The 15,509-nt window shown below is 38.1% G+C and overlaps 1 protein-coding gene across 1 annotated transcript in view; it reads right to left on the bottom strand.

The window, feature by feature from the left end:
- The window catches only part of LOC121673402 (ephrin-B2), a 45,704-nt gene that overhangs the window by 11,558 nt on the left and 18,637 nt on the right, over positions 1-15,509 (bottom strand). The window contains exon 2 of the mRNA XM_042046688.1: positions 11,238-11,521. Coding sequence (XP_041902622.1) covers positions 11,238-11,521 — 284 coding nt within the window. The remainder of the gene's footprint in view (positions 1-11,237; positions 11,522-15,509) is intronic.

Genomic DNA, 15,509 nt, shown 5'->3' with positions numbered 1-15,509 from the left:
AGTAAAGCACTGAATAAATAATTCTTCTTTTCTATAAATTTAGATAATTTACGGGAGAGGTTTAAGAACACCAGAAATCACACACTGCAAAACCATAAATCACTGATCACAACAGGGAGGTTGTTTCTAGAACAGCCATGGACAAAAGAACAAGGTAGCTGAGGTAATAGAAGGAGTGTTTTAATTAAATGAAATTAAATTCAGCACCCTGGTAACAATGCCAGATCTGCATGGAGATCTGAAACAATCAAAAAAAGTTGTTCAGGCCACTCACCAAAGAACAGGTAGTTTGGCACACATTACGCTGAGTGAGCTGAAGAATGTTTAGAGGGAAGAGAAGTACGCTAATTTCAAATACTAGCAACTAATGGTTTACCTTTTCTTGTAGTGACAAAAATAAGATTGACTCTGAAACCTTCGCTTTTAAAAAAAATTAAATTGTCTTCTGAAACGTAACCATCAGCAGTCCAAAACCTGGACCACAAGTGCTAAAACTTAAATGCATTACAAATAGTTGAATGGAGTGCTGTTATGTGTTGACTGTGTTTTTATAACAGACAATAAAATCACAACTTTCTACTGATCTTGTAGAGACAAAGAAATGATTCTAAAAAAAACCCCCAAAAAACTCAAAACCTGCTGAATTTGCTCAACTAATACAATTTAGGACACCAAGTCTATAAAGAAAAACGTATAAAAACAGCTTGCCAATGATTTTGCTTTTTTCTAACATGTCTGGTTTTTTATTTGCCCTACTTGCAAAGTCAAGGTGGCAGCAGAATTTTGAGGAGCTTCTCAACCTAAAAACCATTCAGAAACTCTCATTCTCTCTATCTTATTCCACATATTGTTTCAAATTAAGATAGATTTTTTTTACTTAAACTAAGGCTTAGGGAGTGTTTATAAATACTCCTGATGCCAGCCTTTTTCCCCTGTATCCACACATGAGGCAGAACTTCAATGTGCAGAAAAAGACAAGAATTCTCTCTTCTTCTTTTTCACTTTGCATTCCTGTTTCATAAATTAAGTCCTATACTGCACGTCTCAGGATTTATATCTAAACAGGATCCACAAATTATATTCTGCACGGCAAGTAAGCAGCAAGTAAGCAGCAATGCCCCCTCCAGTCAAGCTAAAACCTGAACAAAATGAAGTGAAATAAAGAACAGGCCTCTTCTTGCCAGGAAGAAGCAAAGGCTCTGCAGTGAAACTTCATGATTCACTTTTCTAACCACTGCTCTAAAATGTATCTTGTCCAACTGTGAATAGCGTGACTTGTGGTACTTAGATGGGATTCATGATACAAGGGTATTTATATAATTCCCCATAAAAGTCTCCACTTGTATTCATATGTTAAGAGAAGGACAGATTCTATTACTGTTTCAATGGTTTTTTGAGGGTGCAACGTGGAGGACGCAATCAAGACAGAGCCAATCAATTCTGTACTGCAATATACTTTGGTATATACCAGCTGTACGATTCCAGGGACATCTCTGGAAATCCACAGACTCTCCATCCCACATCTCATGTCATCCAACAGCACAAAATAGGAAGAGAGTTGTAAAGTTTCCTACATTCAGAATGATTTTATTAATTCCAGGAGGTAAGGCACCATATAAGAAAAATATATGTGGTAAAAAAAAAAAAAAAAAAAGCCATTTATGTCAACAAAGTCTTTCCATAAAGGGAAAATGAGACAGTGAGAGAGCTGGAAAACATCAAAAAAGCTGTGAATTCTGACTGTTTACTTCTGCCTATCATTTTAAAAACACCACCACTTTCTCTCTGGGTTAAGGAACACCACAGCTGAAGTGTAATGAACAGTAAACTATTTGCTGAATTATTATCCATTACTGAAGGTCACAGGTTCCACCCACCCATAACAAAATCCTACTTGCTTCACTGCTGTCAAGTGCCCCTTTACAAAATTCCCTTGGAATGATTTAGAGATTATATAAAAACAAACCAGAGAAGCATCTCAATACTGTACCACTGTGAGCGACAATTTGAGTCTTTCATTACAGTTAAGCATTTCTAAAAGAATTTCAGTTCTATATTTCACATACTCTGAGAAATGTTGTCAGATAATGATCCACTGCACACATGGTTGCTTCTAGTTTACATAAACAAATTATATATTTGTGAGTGCTGAAGTAACTGTGGCAGATGTAGGCCCACTAATTATGATGTACTTAGTGTATATCTGAAAGTATGCATCTAAAACAGATTACTAGTTAGTTGGCTTCACCATTCACAACAGGTATTTTATGCAAGTTTATCCTTTCTCCCAGCATGCTACTCACAAAAGCGTCTCATGGATGCGGAGAAGCGTCTCCCACTACCACAGCAAGCTTTGCTTAACAGTTCAGCTGAACAGAACTAATAAAATTAGTTAGCATTCAAGTTACACTGATTGTTGCTAATGACAAGAGGGCTTGCTGGAAACAAAAACAGAAGCTTTAACATTAAATAAGGACCCACTTTCTGTATCATACAAATTCAACTTTACAAGGATGTTCACCTGCCTTAAAAATCTCTCTGTTTTTTTGTCTGTGGACACTTGGATAAGAAAGGGTTATAGTGAAAGTTCATATTAAATAAATAACAAACCTCTTGCTCATTCCACTGTCACTAATTGCATGCAATGATATTAATGACCCAGTAATTGCTATACGAGTAGCACTGAAGTGGAAAACATCATTCTGAGGCAGAGTTCATCTCTAGGTGGTAGGACTTCACCAGTGACTGAGTTAATGCCTAGTGACAGTTTAGAATATAACACTATAGAGGAGAAAATGTGCCAGTCTCATGGTTATAACAGTTTAGATGGACATGATGTTATTTGCTTTGACCACACAGAGTCTAGGAGTAACCCCAATAAAGTGCCACAGTCAGACTTTGCCCTGTGGATGAACCTCATTCCTTTCAGGGGAGATGCTCTGTACTATAACAATCTAGAGCAATTTTCCACATGTTTGCTTCAATAAAAGAATACCTTCATCTCCTGCTTTTACATGTAGCACAACAAAAGTGTGCTTTATTGCAAAACACAAAAAGCTATTTACATCATCTAACTATCCTTCAGCAACACAGAGTTTGGCACCTTAGTACTGAGATCAATTATGATACTATTGGATGACTGTACACTTGGCAAAGATGATCAGAAGTTAAGCACTGTTTTGACTGCAGTATGCTTATGTTTGTGTTTAGAGCTGTAAAATACCCACAAAGTAAAGCTTAATGAGGAAACATTGCAGAAATGAAGCAATCTGAATTTCCATGGTTCTACAGGACCTCCTGTTCAAATACTTTCCATTAAGAAATTAAGAGGTTTAGCTGCTTTAGAAATTATCACGTAGGCACATCTTGGTTCATTTTATGAAACTCCAGTGGGATATGTTAATCTGCCAATGTTTAGAATTTTGAAAAGTCACAACTAGACAAGTGAACTGATACTTTTAATACTTATATTCATAGAGATTTTAAAAGTTCACTGGTGTTTTAACAGTGTAACATTATTTAGTTGGGTTTTTTTCCCTTTTGCAATGTGAATTATTTTGCTAATGTCTTGATTGTGCTACCAAATCTGCTGTGGCAGCCTCTGGATGGCATGTGGAATCAAGCTTCAGCACAGGCTGGGGCCAAACACATGGAAAGCAGCTTTGCAAAAAGGCTCTTAGGGTCCTGGTGGACACCAAGTTGACCATGAGGCAGCAACATGCCCCCATGGCAAAGGGGGCAACCAGCTCTTGGGCTCAATCTGTCAGAGCAGCGGCAGCTCGTTTGGGGAGGTGATACTACCACACCACACTCTTCACTGGTGAGGCCACACCTGCAGTGCTGGGTGCAGTCACAGGCTCCCCAGTACAAGACAGACATGGACTTACAGGAGCAAGTCCAGTAAATGCTCATGAAGATGATGAAGGAACTGCAGCAGCTGTACAGAAGAAGGGGCTTTACCCCTGGGGATACTCAAAACTCAGCTGGACACGGTTCTGGGCAACTGGCTGCAGGTGGGCCTGCTTGAGCAAAGGTCTGAGCAGGGGACTCAATGAGCTCCAGAGCTGCCATCCAAACCAAACCATTCTGGGATTCTGCAATTGGCTGTGCTGTTGTGGTCTGACGCATTTATGTGCTAACATAAAATACTTGAAAAACAAATCATTTTAACTTTTCCTGGCAGGATTTGGATTCAGAATTCTGTTTCTCTCACAGCAGCCCAGTAAGCACATAAGGACTGCTCTGCTGCTGCGGTTTAGTGATTTTTGGTGTCTTCATTTACTGAACACAAAACAGATAAATCATGCTAACAAAGATCTGAACATGCTTTTAAAAACCAACATTATCAGCTTAATACGGACTCTTCTCCAAGAACAGCTAAGACTACCTTAAGCCTAATCCTGCGTCTACTCCCAGAAATATTTGCATGATTTCCTTGGGACCGAAAAAAAGAAACTGGAAGACTGCCCATTAGGGCTTAGTTTTATAGTCTGATTTATCAGAAATAAATCCTGAAATATTCTTTGTCCAAGGTTTCCAGGATTGACTGAAGTCAGGAAAGAAAATCCAAACTGACATTTAACCCTGGTTTTCAGCCATTCCAACCTTTTGTTTTAGCTAATGCAGTTCTCAGACAAAAGTGCATTTCCCCCATCCCAGCTATGTAAAGACTTTAATGAGGCAAACAATTTCAAGTCTTTAAAAAGAGTTTCATTAAAGCCCTCATAAATCCTTATGTAGCTCCTCATCTTTTATTTTAGGACTTAAAATACTGCAATATGTAACACATATGATACAAGCAATTCTATAAAGACTAATTATCCCACTTGATGAGCTAAATGATCATCACTGAACCTACGTACAAAATGAAAGTTAAATGTGTTTCAGTGTGGTAGTGCACTCTCAGTCTTCAGTTTAGACAGATACTTTCTTCATGCTTTCATCATAGCATGGCATGTTTTTTCAATACACACCCCCTCGATTTAAACAGTTACTCATATCCCAAATAGAAAGGATAAAATACATACGCAACACAATCTTCTTCCGCATTTAGTCCTGTTAAGGATGTTTATGCAAATCTAAGAACATACACATTTTGGAGAAGATCAGGGTTTAAGCTTTTTTTGCAAAGCACTACAAATACTACATATATAAAGACTTCTAAAGGAGAATATTGTATCTTTCTTTGTGAATGTACTATATTTCCTGTATTTATAAACTGTTTCTGAGGAACTATAAAAGCGAGTTATAAAAATAGTGACTAAAACTATTAAAGAGCTTCCTGTGAAATTTTAAAATCTATTCAATTCATGGGTATTTCCTGAATAATTTTTTCTTCCTGTCTGAAAAATTATTCTTCATTTTCATCTGATTCCATATCTATTTGGAATACTTGCAGGGGTGCGGGGGAAGATAACTGTATTTTTTTCACAACATGCCATCAATTAACAAACTGAGCATTCCTATCTTTCATTTCCCTCCCTTAGGAATAGCGACATAATAACAGATTTCCTGCTGAACTATCTCTGTCTACTTTAAAGGAGATAAACGATTGGTATTGCCTAGGTAATGGCACCGAATATGAACACAGTCCATCAATATAAAATAGCCTTATTCTCTTACAAGACCTGTGTGGTCTGGGACAAAACCCCAAAGGACCATGACTCCATTAATCCTGCAGGTCTTAGACTCTGTTAGAAATCTGAAGCTGCACAGACAGTGATTTTTCCCTCTAATAATATTATTTGTATAAGCTGTATTTATATTTCATTCAACAAGAGCTAAGTGGTATTGCTGACACATCCCTTAAAAGACTCTTCAGCAAAGTCAAAGACTGACCTCTGGATATCATTTTACACTGAGGAGAAATTATTTATCTCATTTTCTAGGAAGGAGGAAGAGAAAGGAAAGAAAAAAACCTGATCTTTGTACAAATGGAATCAGAGTGACTATTATCGCACTGGCTTTCATTAACACCATCACCACCACCACCACAAAACAAAAAAAAAACCAACAACAAAAAAAAAAGTAACAGTAGATTTCTGGATCACAGAGCCTTTAACAAAAAACAGGAAAAACATCTTTGTTGCAAAGGTAAAGGAACTGAATTTCTGATACAGTATTTGTTCCCATTTTGGCTAGTTTGGCATTAACAAAGAAAAACCTGTTTACTGTTTCCTTTCGGGCAGCTTTCACTAGGTGATTTGGTGGTTGCAGGGGGCTGCAGGCTGAAATCTGCCTCAGAACGTTTTCAGAATGCTCAGCCAGACAGATTAGCCAGCACTTAAACTGGCCAGAATACTAAAATAACATTTTAATGTAAATCTATTTGGCCACGCAAAGAGATTTATTCTTCCCAGCTGGGCCATATTTCAGGGCACAATCTATATTGTCCTTTAATATGTTCTTCCTCAGACAGTTATTGCCCTTTAATTGTAACAGAATGACAAAGTGAAAACATAAAAAGCCTTGTGATTTTTTTCAAACACAGCTAATGCTAAAGTTTCAGAATGACTGTTTTGATTTTAAAAGCCACAGTACTATTAAAGCAGTTATCCAAAATATAGTGCTACTAGCCAGTATAAACCTTTAAATCAGTCAGGGATCAAATATATATACATATATGTTTTTTAATTTAAGCCAGAAGCCAATTATGTAAGTGGATCGCTTGAAAAAAAGTTGACAAAAAACATTTAAGGAAAGCTGCATATTCAATTTTGCCAGCGTCAAAGCCAATGAGCATCATTAGCTCAGCAAGCTCAGCTAATGAGGTCCAGGCAGAGCAAGCCTTATAGAGGAATCTTTCAGAGAACTGTTCTGTAGCCCCTTCCCAAGTCTCAAGTCACTCTGTTACAAATTCGGAACAGGTGAAGATTTCATTGCAGGTGACTTATTTTTTAATGTTGATGATGTCAGCCCATAAAATTCACTTTACTTACACAAAAGAAGAGATGGCGTGAAATATGTGCTTGCTTGGCCAAACTACCTAAGGAGCTTGACGGCGGCTTGGAGGCAGGCAGCACTACTCCCTTCCCTCTGGCACTGCTCCCTTCTCTCTGGCATAGCTTCTCACAGGCTTCCCCTGGTGCTCCCTCAGCACAAACCCAGTGTATCACCGGGCTCTCTGTGCCCTCTGACTAAAGGCCAAGTTTCATGAGGAAGGGTTCAGGACGATTCCTGTTCACCAAAAGTAAACATCTTTGGTATATTATATGCACTTGAACTATGCTAACATGTCTCTCTCACAAACAAGAATCTGCATCTGAGAGGTACTGAAGCAGCAACACCATGACCCAAGTACTTGCAGATCAAGTACTGAGTATCTCCTCAGTATTGAGAAGATACTCATTGCTTGTTCTGAGCAACTCACAACAGCAGAAAATTATACTTTATTCTCTAACCGTACAAAGACATAAAAAGACTTTTTAATGCAAACATCTGAGTTGCAAATCTTCACATCCTTCTGCCCAAGTTTGCCCTTCATATAGATATTTATGGTTTTGGGCATGATGTATCTTCCTTCATGCATCTGATTAAGGATTTCCTTAGAGACTTATGATATGTTAGCTAAATGGTCGCATATTTTAGGATAATCAAACATTAATACTTCTGAGATCTCAAGTACACTTGACCTTCTCCAGTTCTGCTGAAAAGAAATCAGGTAACTGTAGGAAAATGAATCTATTCATTTCCGAGGAACGAAAAATTGATGATAGCAAAGAAGAGAAAAGCAAGGACACTCTGTTACATCATTTATTCACTTTCACAATACCATTCAGTATCGTCTTTCCAATTATTGCTGTTCACAGAATTAACTCTTTGGATACTGATACTCATATTGAGGAATATCTTGCCAAGAAATGGGTTCCTTTTTTTTAAATTTATTAAAGTACCACTAAATGCGAAAACAGATATGAGAAACTTACCCACACTTTTACTTTTTAAAAATAGGGAATGGTGGAATGAGAAGATTTTATGTGCTTAGACTTAGGGAAGCACTGAATAGAAAAGATGTCCTTCTGCTATACCTATCATGAATACATGTGGATGATATAAAAATGATGGCTTAAAAAATTCCTGTGCAATCACATGTCTCTAAAGGGCTCAGGAAGCTGCTTCATCCTGTGTTGCAATTCCTCATCCCAAAATGACTAACCCCCTAATACGAATAGACATTTTACTGTTTAATACAGCTCCACAAACCACATACTATTACATGAGAAAAACAAACTCTGTTTTCAAATAATGGCAAGATGATAAAGGTACATGACGATGCACAAAACATTTAAAGGGCTGACAACAGCCTGCCAGCATAAACAGCGTGAGATTAGGCTGTAGGTGCAGCCACAGCAAGCACTGCAAAGATGCTGAGCTCAGTAAGCTCTTGTGTTAGGTTTGTTTGATGCCACTTAGTTGAGGGAATGCAAGATCCTAAAATACTTCAAAATCAAAAGCTGGCACATAAAATGCATCATTGCCTTCATTTCACAGCTTTTCCACCCCCTCAAAAAACCCAACAAAACAAGCAAAACAAAACTCAAGGAAGGAAGGAAGGAAGGAAGGAAAAGAAAGAATTACAGGTCTGTGAACAGGGATGTATGCAAACAATTTAAAGCCTGATTTGTGTACATGACTAAGATGCGTTTTATTACTTATAAAAATGACAGCACATGTTCTGACTACCAGAACTTGCATTGACAAGGCTGTGTCATGAGCTTTTTAATACAAACTGTTAAAACCCTATCTAGCTCCAGTACTGTCTAAAATGGTGTCCCAGCTGAGCACTGGCCTAGTTTTCTACCCTTCTTTCTGCTTCTGAGACCAGCATCACTGAGTTTATTGTTTTCCCCTTGAATAAGAGGAAAGTGAGGATTTTAGCTTCAGGATGGCTGGGTTTTCAAGGGTGGGGTGCTTTTTTGTCTAGCCTATTAAAATGTATGGGTACCCTTGCTGAAGCTCAGTCAGTATGCTAGCAATGGAGTGATAAGTTAGCCAGTTGTTTATGCCACAATGAGTAGGAAAAATAATACCCTAGGGCACTCCAGTATTACTGCTAGGCCAGCGTAATTTTTGAGGCATTAGACTGAAGGCTGAGTAAGTTCTTTCAACCAAGTTATGCTGTTAAGCTTCCAGGAAATGCAATGTCTATTATGTCTTATTGCTATAATGAAATAATTATACAAAACTAATGAAAATGAGACGTACTTAATAATTCTCTGGGTAAATCCATGACATAGATATGACAGAACTGACAGTGTATCAGAAAGCTCCATTTGTGCCCATAATTTTCAGGTAATAATTGTAACAGTGCCATTTGTTCCACTACAGTTGGTCTTCTGTGGATGTTTTTAAAAGCAGCACTTAATAATGAGCATATTTCCTCATTTAAGCCAAATATTTGAGCATGGTTATTTTTATGCTACACTTTTTCACTGGAGTTACAGATAACTATCTCTCAACATGTAGTTTTGTCGTTTTCACCCTCGTAAATATCTCACTAGATTTCAGTGGGAAGTTTGTCAAAGTTTTTATTGTTTAAGTGGGATCACATTTTTCACACCCCCTCACTAAACAGAGAAAGTGCCTATATTAAGCAATCTTTAAAACCAAAAAATTGTGGTTTGTATCTCCTGTAACTCTTACTCAGTAATTTCTAAAATTAGTAATTAGTATTAATGATGCAGTGAATTCTAACTTAAGTTTCTGTGACATGCAACCTGTTTCATACATTATCACGTACCATTATGGATATAACTGGGAAGTGAGCATTAATTTATATTGAATTAATTTTCATTTCCATTTTAAAAGTACTTAATAAGAGCACTTTTTAAATTGCCAATATTTTTAAATCAGAAGTTAAGAAATAATTACACTGGCAGACATTACATGAAACAGTTATCAATCCTCCAGTTTTCAAGAAGGTGGCAGAAATCTGTTTGGGGTCTAATTTTTCAGCAGGACCTGACAGGTCAATGGTCTTAAACTAAAAGAGGGTAGATTTAGACCACATATAGTGAATAAAATTTTTATAATAAGTGTTGTGAAACACTGGAACAGGTTGCCTAGAGGGGTGGTAGATGCTCCATACCTGGGAAAAGACCTCTGAGCAAACTGATCTAGTTGAAGCTGTCCCAGCAAATTGAATGGAGCTTGGACTAGATGACCTTTAAAGGTCCCTTCCAACCCAACTTATTCCATGATTCTGTGAAATAAAACACACAAATATCTAACTTCCTTGTAACTGCAGAAAAGCCAAGTCTTTGCAGAATTTGTTCCATCACCTAATAACTGTTGATACTTGCTCAAGACTTCAAAAGTGCCCATGGGGCTAAATGAGATACACAGGGCATAGTATTAAAATGACAAAACCTAAACTAATGTAAATTGTTGTTGTACTGCTGAGGTCTCAGCTTATGCTAACTCCTGATTCACATCATTAACTTTACACATCATAAGTAATTTGAGTCACTGAACACAGTGGCTACCTCCAGACTTGCTTTCAGCCATAAATCCCTGATCAGAAACTCACACAAAGTTTGTATTGCTGCACAGAGGCCTGTGCCATGCACATTTGTTTTGCAAGCCAGGACCATGAAAAAGGATGAAATTCAAGACCTTGCTAGCCTAGGTTTTACCCAAGAACTCTCCTAGCTACTGTATGAACATAGTAGGTCTGTTTTGAGGAAAAGCATGTTCAATTACAGGCCTTTACCAGTAACCCTTGTGAGGAAACTACACTGACAAAATTGGCACCAAAGTGGCCAAAAGATGCATCCTGTGAGAGTCCCTGGACCACCTGCAGCAATGGCTAGCCATGTCACATAGGATGCCTCAGAACAGCTGGGTCACCGTACTCCTACTCCTGGCATAAGAGAACCCAAGAACAAGGCCAATAGCAAGGCACGTCAGCAGGGCTGTGAGCAGGAAACGTGTCACAGTCCAGCTGCAAACAACTCCTAATGCAAATACAGGGCACAATACTGTGCACAAGAAAAAGAAGCCTTTCACAGGCACAGAGGTACAATCTAATGTGGTTTACACAAACCAAGGAAAAAAGAGACAGAGACCCTTTGGAAATCAGGAACAAAATTAAAAATATGCTGGCAAGAAATTGTTTTCAGATAAAAAAATACAAATCCATTTGTATTCCTCTTAGTTTGCTTATAATGTACAAGACAGCATACAAAACAATGAACAACTATATTTAAAAGAATGAACAACTGAAATTTTGAACTTACATATGACGTAATAATCTTTGTTCTTCTGAAATTCCAGGCCCCAGAGATTAGGACTGAATTCTTGAAACTTGATGGTAAACTTAACATCTTGATCTGGCTTGGCACAGTTAAGTAGAGGTGTATTGTCCTTTTTAATAGCACAGCTATCTGCTTGGTCTTTATCAACCATGTAGACTTTATAATATTCATATTGGCCAATAGTTTTAGAGTCCACCTTTGGGCATATAATATCCAGTTTGTCTCCTATCTGTGGATATAGTACCAATCCTTGTCCAGGAAGGAATCTAAAAGGAAGGAAAAAAAAAAGGGGGGATGGGGGAAGAGAAGAAGAGGTAGAATGTGAGACACTTGATAAAATCTCATTCAGAAAAGTAGTAACTGCCATGAACAGACAGGAATAAACACAGTTTCCAAAACCAAAATGACAGACTGAGCAAACCAAATCTTAATAGTTTGGTCTTGATTCAGTATCAACAAGATGTTTATTTAGGTCTTGGAAATTATAGATCAATTGAGTCTTATAGTCCTTATCCCATTCTAGCAGATTTTACATCTCTCTCTCTGTCAGGCAATGCTGTTTCTTCCACTGCATTTAGCCATGCAGAGCAGCTAATACAATACCTGGTGGGCCATGAACCTGTTTTTCTGTTTTGCTAATATTTCTGCTATTCTTGCACATATTTTGCTAATTTTGGACATGGGAGAATGATAAAAATAATCTTTCAACCCCCTTGAACAGCCATGTGGGACAGGAAAAAACTTAAAAGATTTTAAAGAATATATTAAGATGCTGATTGATATTACTAGTGTAACACAAAGGAACATCAGTCACTCACCAGGACCATGCTTACAGACCTGGGATGGACAGAGATCTACCTGATCCATGGACCACACAAGATTCTGGGAAAACACCTATATCCAACACAGCGTGACCACTCCACTAAAATGCTGTCATTACATTACACTCCACTACATTACTGTCATTATTTTAGCTCTTTTTTGATTTTTTTGTGCTAGTAGTGAAAAACAGGTGTGCTTATTTTCTTAGTATGGGAAGAGTTCTTACACAAACCCACAGTGAGCTTTAATATTTGCAGTTTGACATAGTATTTTGTCTTTCCTACTCATATTAATTAACAGGCAAACATGACCGCTTCTTCATGGAAGAAAAATATAAATAATTACTTATATTATTGGTTCATCCACAAAATGAGGAGTCGTGTTCTCACAAGGATAAAAGCCACAGCAGGTTTGTTTGTTTCTCTCTCCACTAAGACATGTTTATTTCAATTAAGGCCAAGAAGTGCATGTTTTAGAACAACAGCCAACAACACAACGTAATCGAATGCACAGACCAAAAAGACTGACTTTCTTTCCTCTTTCTCCTGCCTGCCAGCATTTTCCAAAGATCTTCCTTAATGGAGAATCGGCCTGAAAAACCAAGTGAAACAACTGCTGCCTAATGAACACCCTTCTCCAAGTGCTAGTATTTAAACAGCACACGTAGTAAATCTAGCTTATTCACAGGCAGCCTTCCTGGAAACTTTAAATTAGAGTATCAAGGCCCACGCAGAACAAAGCTGTAGGCGTCGGTGACCTCCAACCTCTGGCTTGGCGAAAGGAGCCACTAGCATGAAGTCGTGGTGGGGGAGAACCCACTAAATTAAAGGATGATGCAATGTCCCAAATTTCAAATCCATCATTTACAACTGCTTGCTCCCACACAATTCAAGTTTATGATCTGTGCTAATTGAGCAGGATTATTTTCACTCACAAAGCCAGTGTAAGAATTATATTTGTTATGAAGCAGCACGTAGCAGGACAAAGACATGTAATTACAGATTTAGGGAACTAGAACAATGAAATGTTATGGCAAGAAAAGCGACTGTTGATGTATAAATCACTGCTCTCTTTTGTGCTGTGCAGTGTAATTTCCAGACTGCAGAAACTGGGCTTGGCCATGGCTGTTCAAACTGAGATTGAAGTGGAGATGGGGCAAAGCTGTGCCTCCTCCTCCAGTTTCCAGACATGCCAAAGGAATGCAGTGACTACCACCTCCTGAGAGCTGAAATGATCAAACAAATGGAAAGGTGGAAATGTATCCTCAGAGTTACCAGCCTGGTGAAGGACAACCAGATGTATGTGTAGATGTGGCACCTAGGACGTGGTTTAGTGGTGAACACAGCAATGCTGGGTTAACATGTGGACTTGATGATCTTACAGGTCTATTCCAACCTAAACGATTCTACAGTCCTATGACTAAGGGAGAGGCCAGTTCTTCAAGGGTACCAAGAAAAGGTGAGGAGGAGGATCCCAGCCAGCAAATATTCCCAAGGCAGCAGCATGTATTCTGATTCTGTCTCTCCTCAGGGATCAACTCCGACCAGGCAAAAGCAAAGGGACAGAGTTTCCAAGCCAACCTATGTCACCTATGACTGACTTTACTACCTTGTCTGACCACAGCCCCATTTAAACTTTGCTCCTGTGCAGCAGTGCTGTACCAGGAAAATGACAGTTGCTCCTATTCCCCCATCTGCATGCCAGGACAAAGGCGGGTCACTGCATGACCCCACTGCTGCACATACGCCTTCTTGCCAGCAATTCTTCTTCACATAATGGGACTGTGTAATAGGAAACACATGAGATTTCAAAGGACTGAACCTTTGCTTATAAGTTAGTCAATTGAGATTTCCATACATAAAAAATATGAAATTCATAAGTTTAGATAAATGCACCTGTCCACCATTATCAAGAATAGGACCCTAAAGCTGCCCTGAGAAACAAAAGACACTGATTCTAATTTTAGAGTTTGCATATATACATGAAACAGCCACAGTATATGTTCTCCATGCAAACATGAGTACAAACATGATGGGTTCAGAGACGGTATGCCAGGCAATCCCCAGAAAGAGCTGCAGGAGAGAAGGCACACTTGTGAGCCTTGGTTTCAGCCAGGAATTGTCCCATAAAATGTAGAGGACAGAACTGCCCCTGCCAGACAGTTAAAACTACATTTTACAAGAGCTTTCAACCAATGCACTCGTTAGACTTTATGGCAGGGAATATTCTTGCTATGACTCTGAAGTCTGTACAGTTTTAGAACTAAACTCAGTAAATCTCCTTCCACTTGAGTGTCTGAACTTGTAGGATCTAACGCTGATGGGATTAAGGAAGAAAAAAGGATGAAAATGCAAGGATTAATCTGAGAACTTGATTGTATTGAAATTTTTTTCCACACTTTGCAGTTTTGATCGTGACCTTTGTCAGAGAGATATTTTTCCAATTTACTTTCCTTATTTTCTTACTACAACAAAGCCCAAATATGGATGGAGATAATAAAAAAGTTTCACCTCATGCATTTCAGTTCAACCACAAAACTTACAGTGGCTGATTAGTAGTAGGCATGATTATTATCCCTGCATTTTTTTAATACTTTTGCTACTGTACTTTTTATAAAGACTTTAAATAAATCATTTGCTGGGTACTAAGCATTTTCTGAAGCTATTTATGAAATGTCAGGAGGATTAAGACTATTGTTTTATGATCCTATTTTTGAAGACCTTCTAGCTGAAAAAAAAAAAAAAAAAAAGAAAGGACAATGTACATTCAGCCTTGGTAGAGGTTAAAAAAACTTCAGGATTAATCCTGAGTATTTCTGCAAGTGTTGATATGTTACCTTAAGTATTCCAAAGTAGCAAAAAAACTGAAGAAATGTTTGGAGGATGGTGTCTGTAAAAATTAAGTTAATGAAATGGCTTTAAAAGTCTGATCAAAACATGCCTTCAACTAATTACAAAGCTTTTTTTTCCCCATCAAAACAGAGATATAATAAAGATGAAACAAGGTGTTTCCAGGATCCTGTGACTGATCCTGTGGAGGCTGTTACTCCAGTGGTGGCTTAGGACAGCGACGTGCTCTCCAAGTATTTGGGACAGCAACAGCACTGGAACCACTGCTTTCTATAAAAAGCTTTCTAACTTTCTGCATTTCAGCTTTAAATATGATTTAGTGCAAAACTTAAATACCAACACAGGCCACTGCACCCAACAGAAACTTAAGAGAAAAGCTTAGCAAGCTTCCCAACTCATTTCTGTCAGCAGTCAGATACAGGGAGACTCTTAGAGCATTCAAAAAATCCTGCTCACAGTAAATAATCCTGGTGCTTGCTGCGAGAAAACACAGAAAAGTATATTAAGTTCCATATAAGCTGTATGATGAAATTAATGTGCTTTCTGTCTGGCACTTTTTGATACAGATGGCATTTTTACCATC

This window comes from Corvus kubaryi, unplaced genomic scaffold (assembly GCF_017639235.1).
Source record: "Corvus kubaryi isolate FWS band 111438036 unplaced genomic scaffold, C.kubaryi_AGA036_p1.0 65381, whole genome shotgun sequence".
Lineage (NCBI taxonomy): Eukaryota > Metazoa > Chordata > Aves > Passeriformes > Corvidae > Corvus > Corvus kubaryi.
This window is presented reverse-complemented; position numbering and strand designations above follow the sequence as displayed.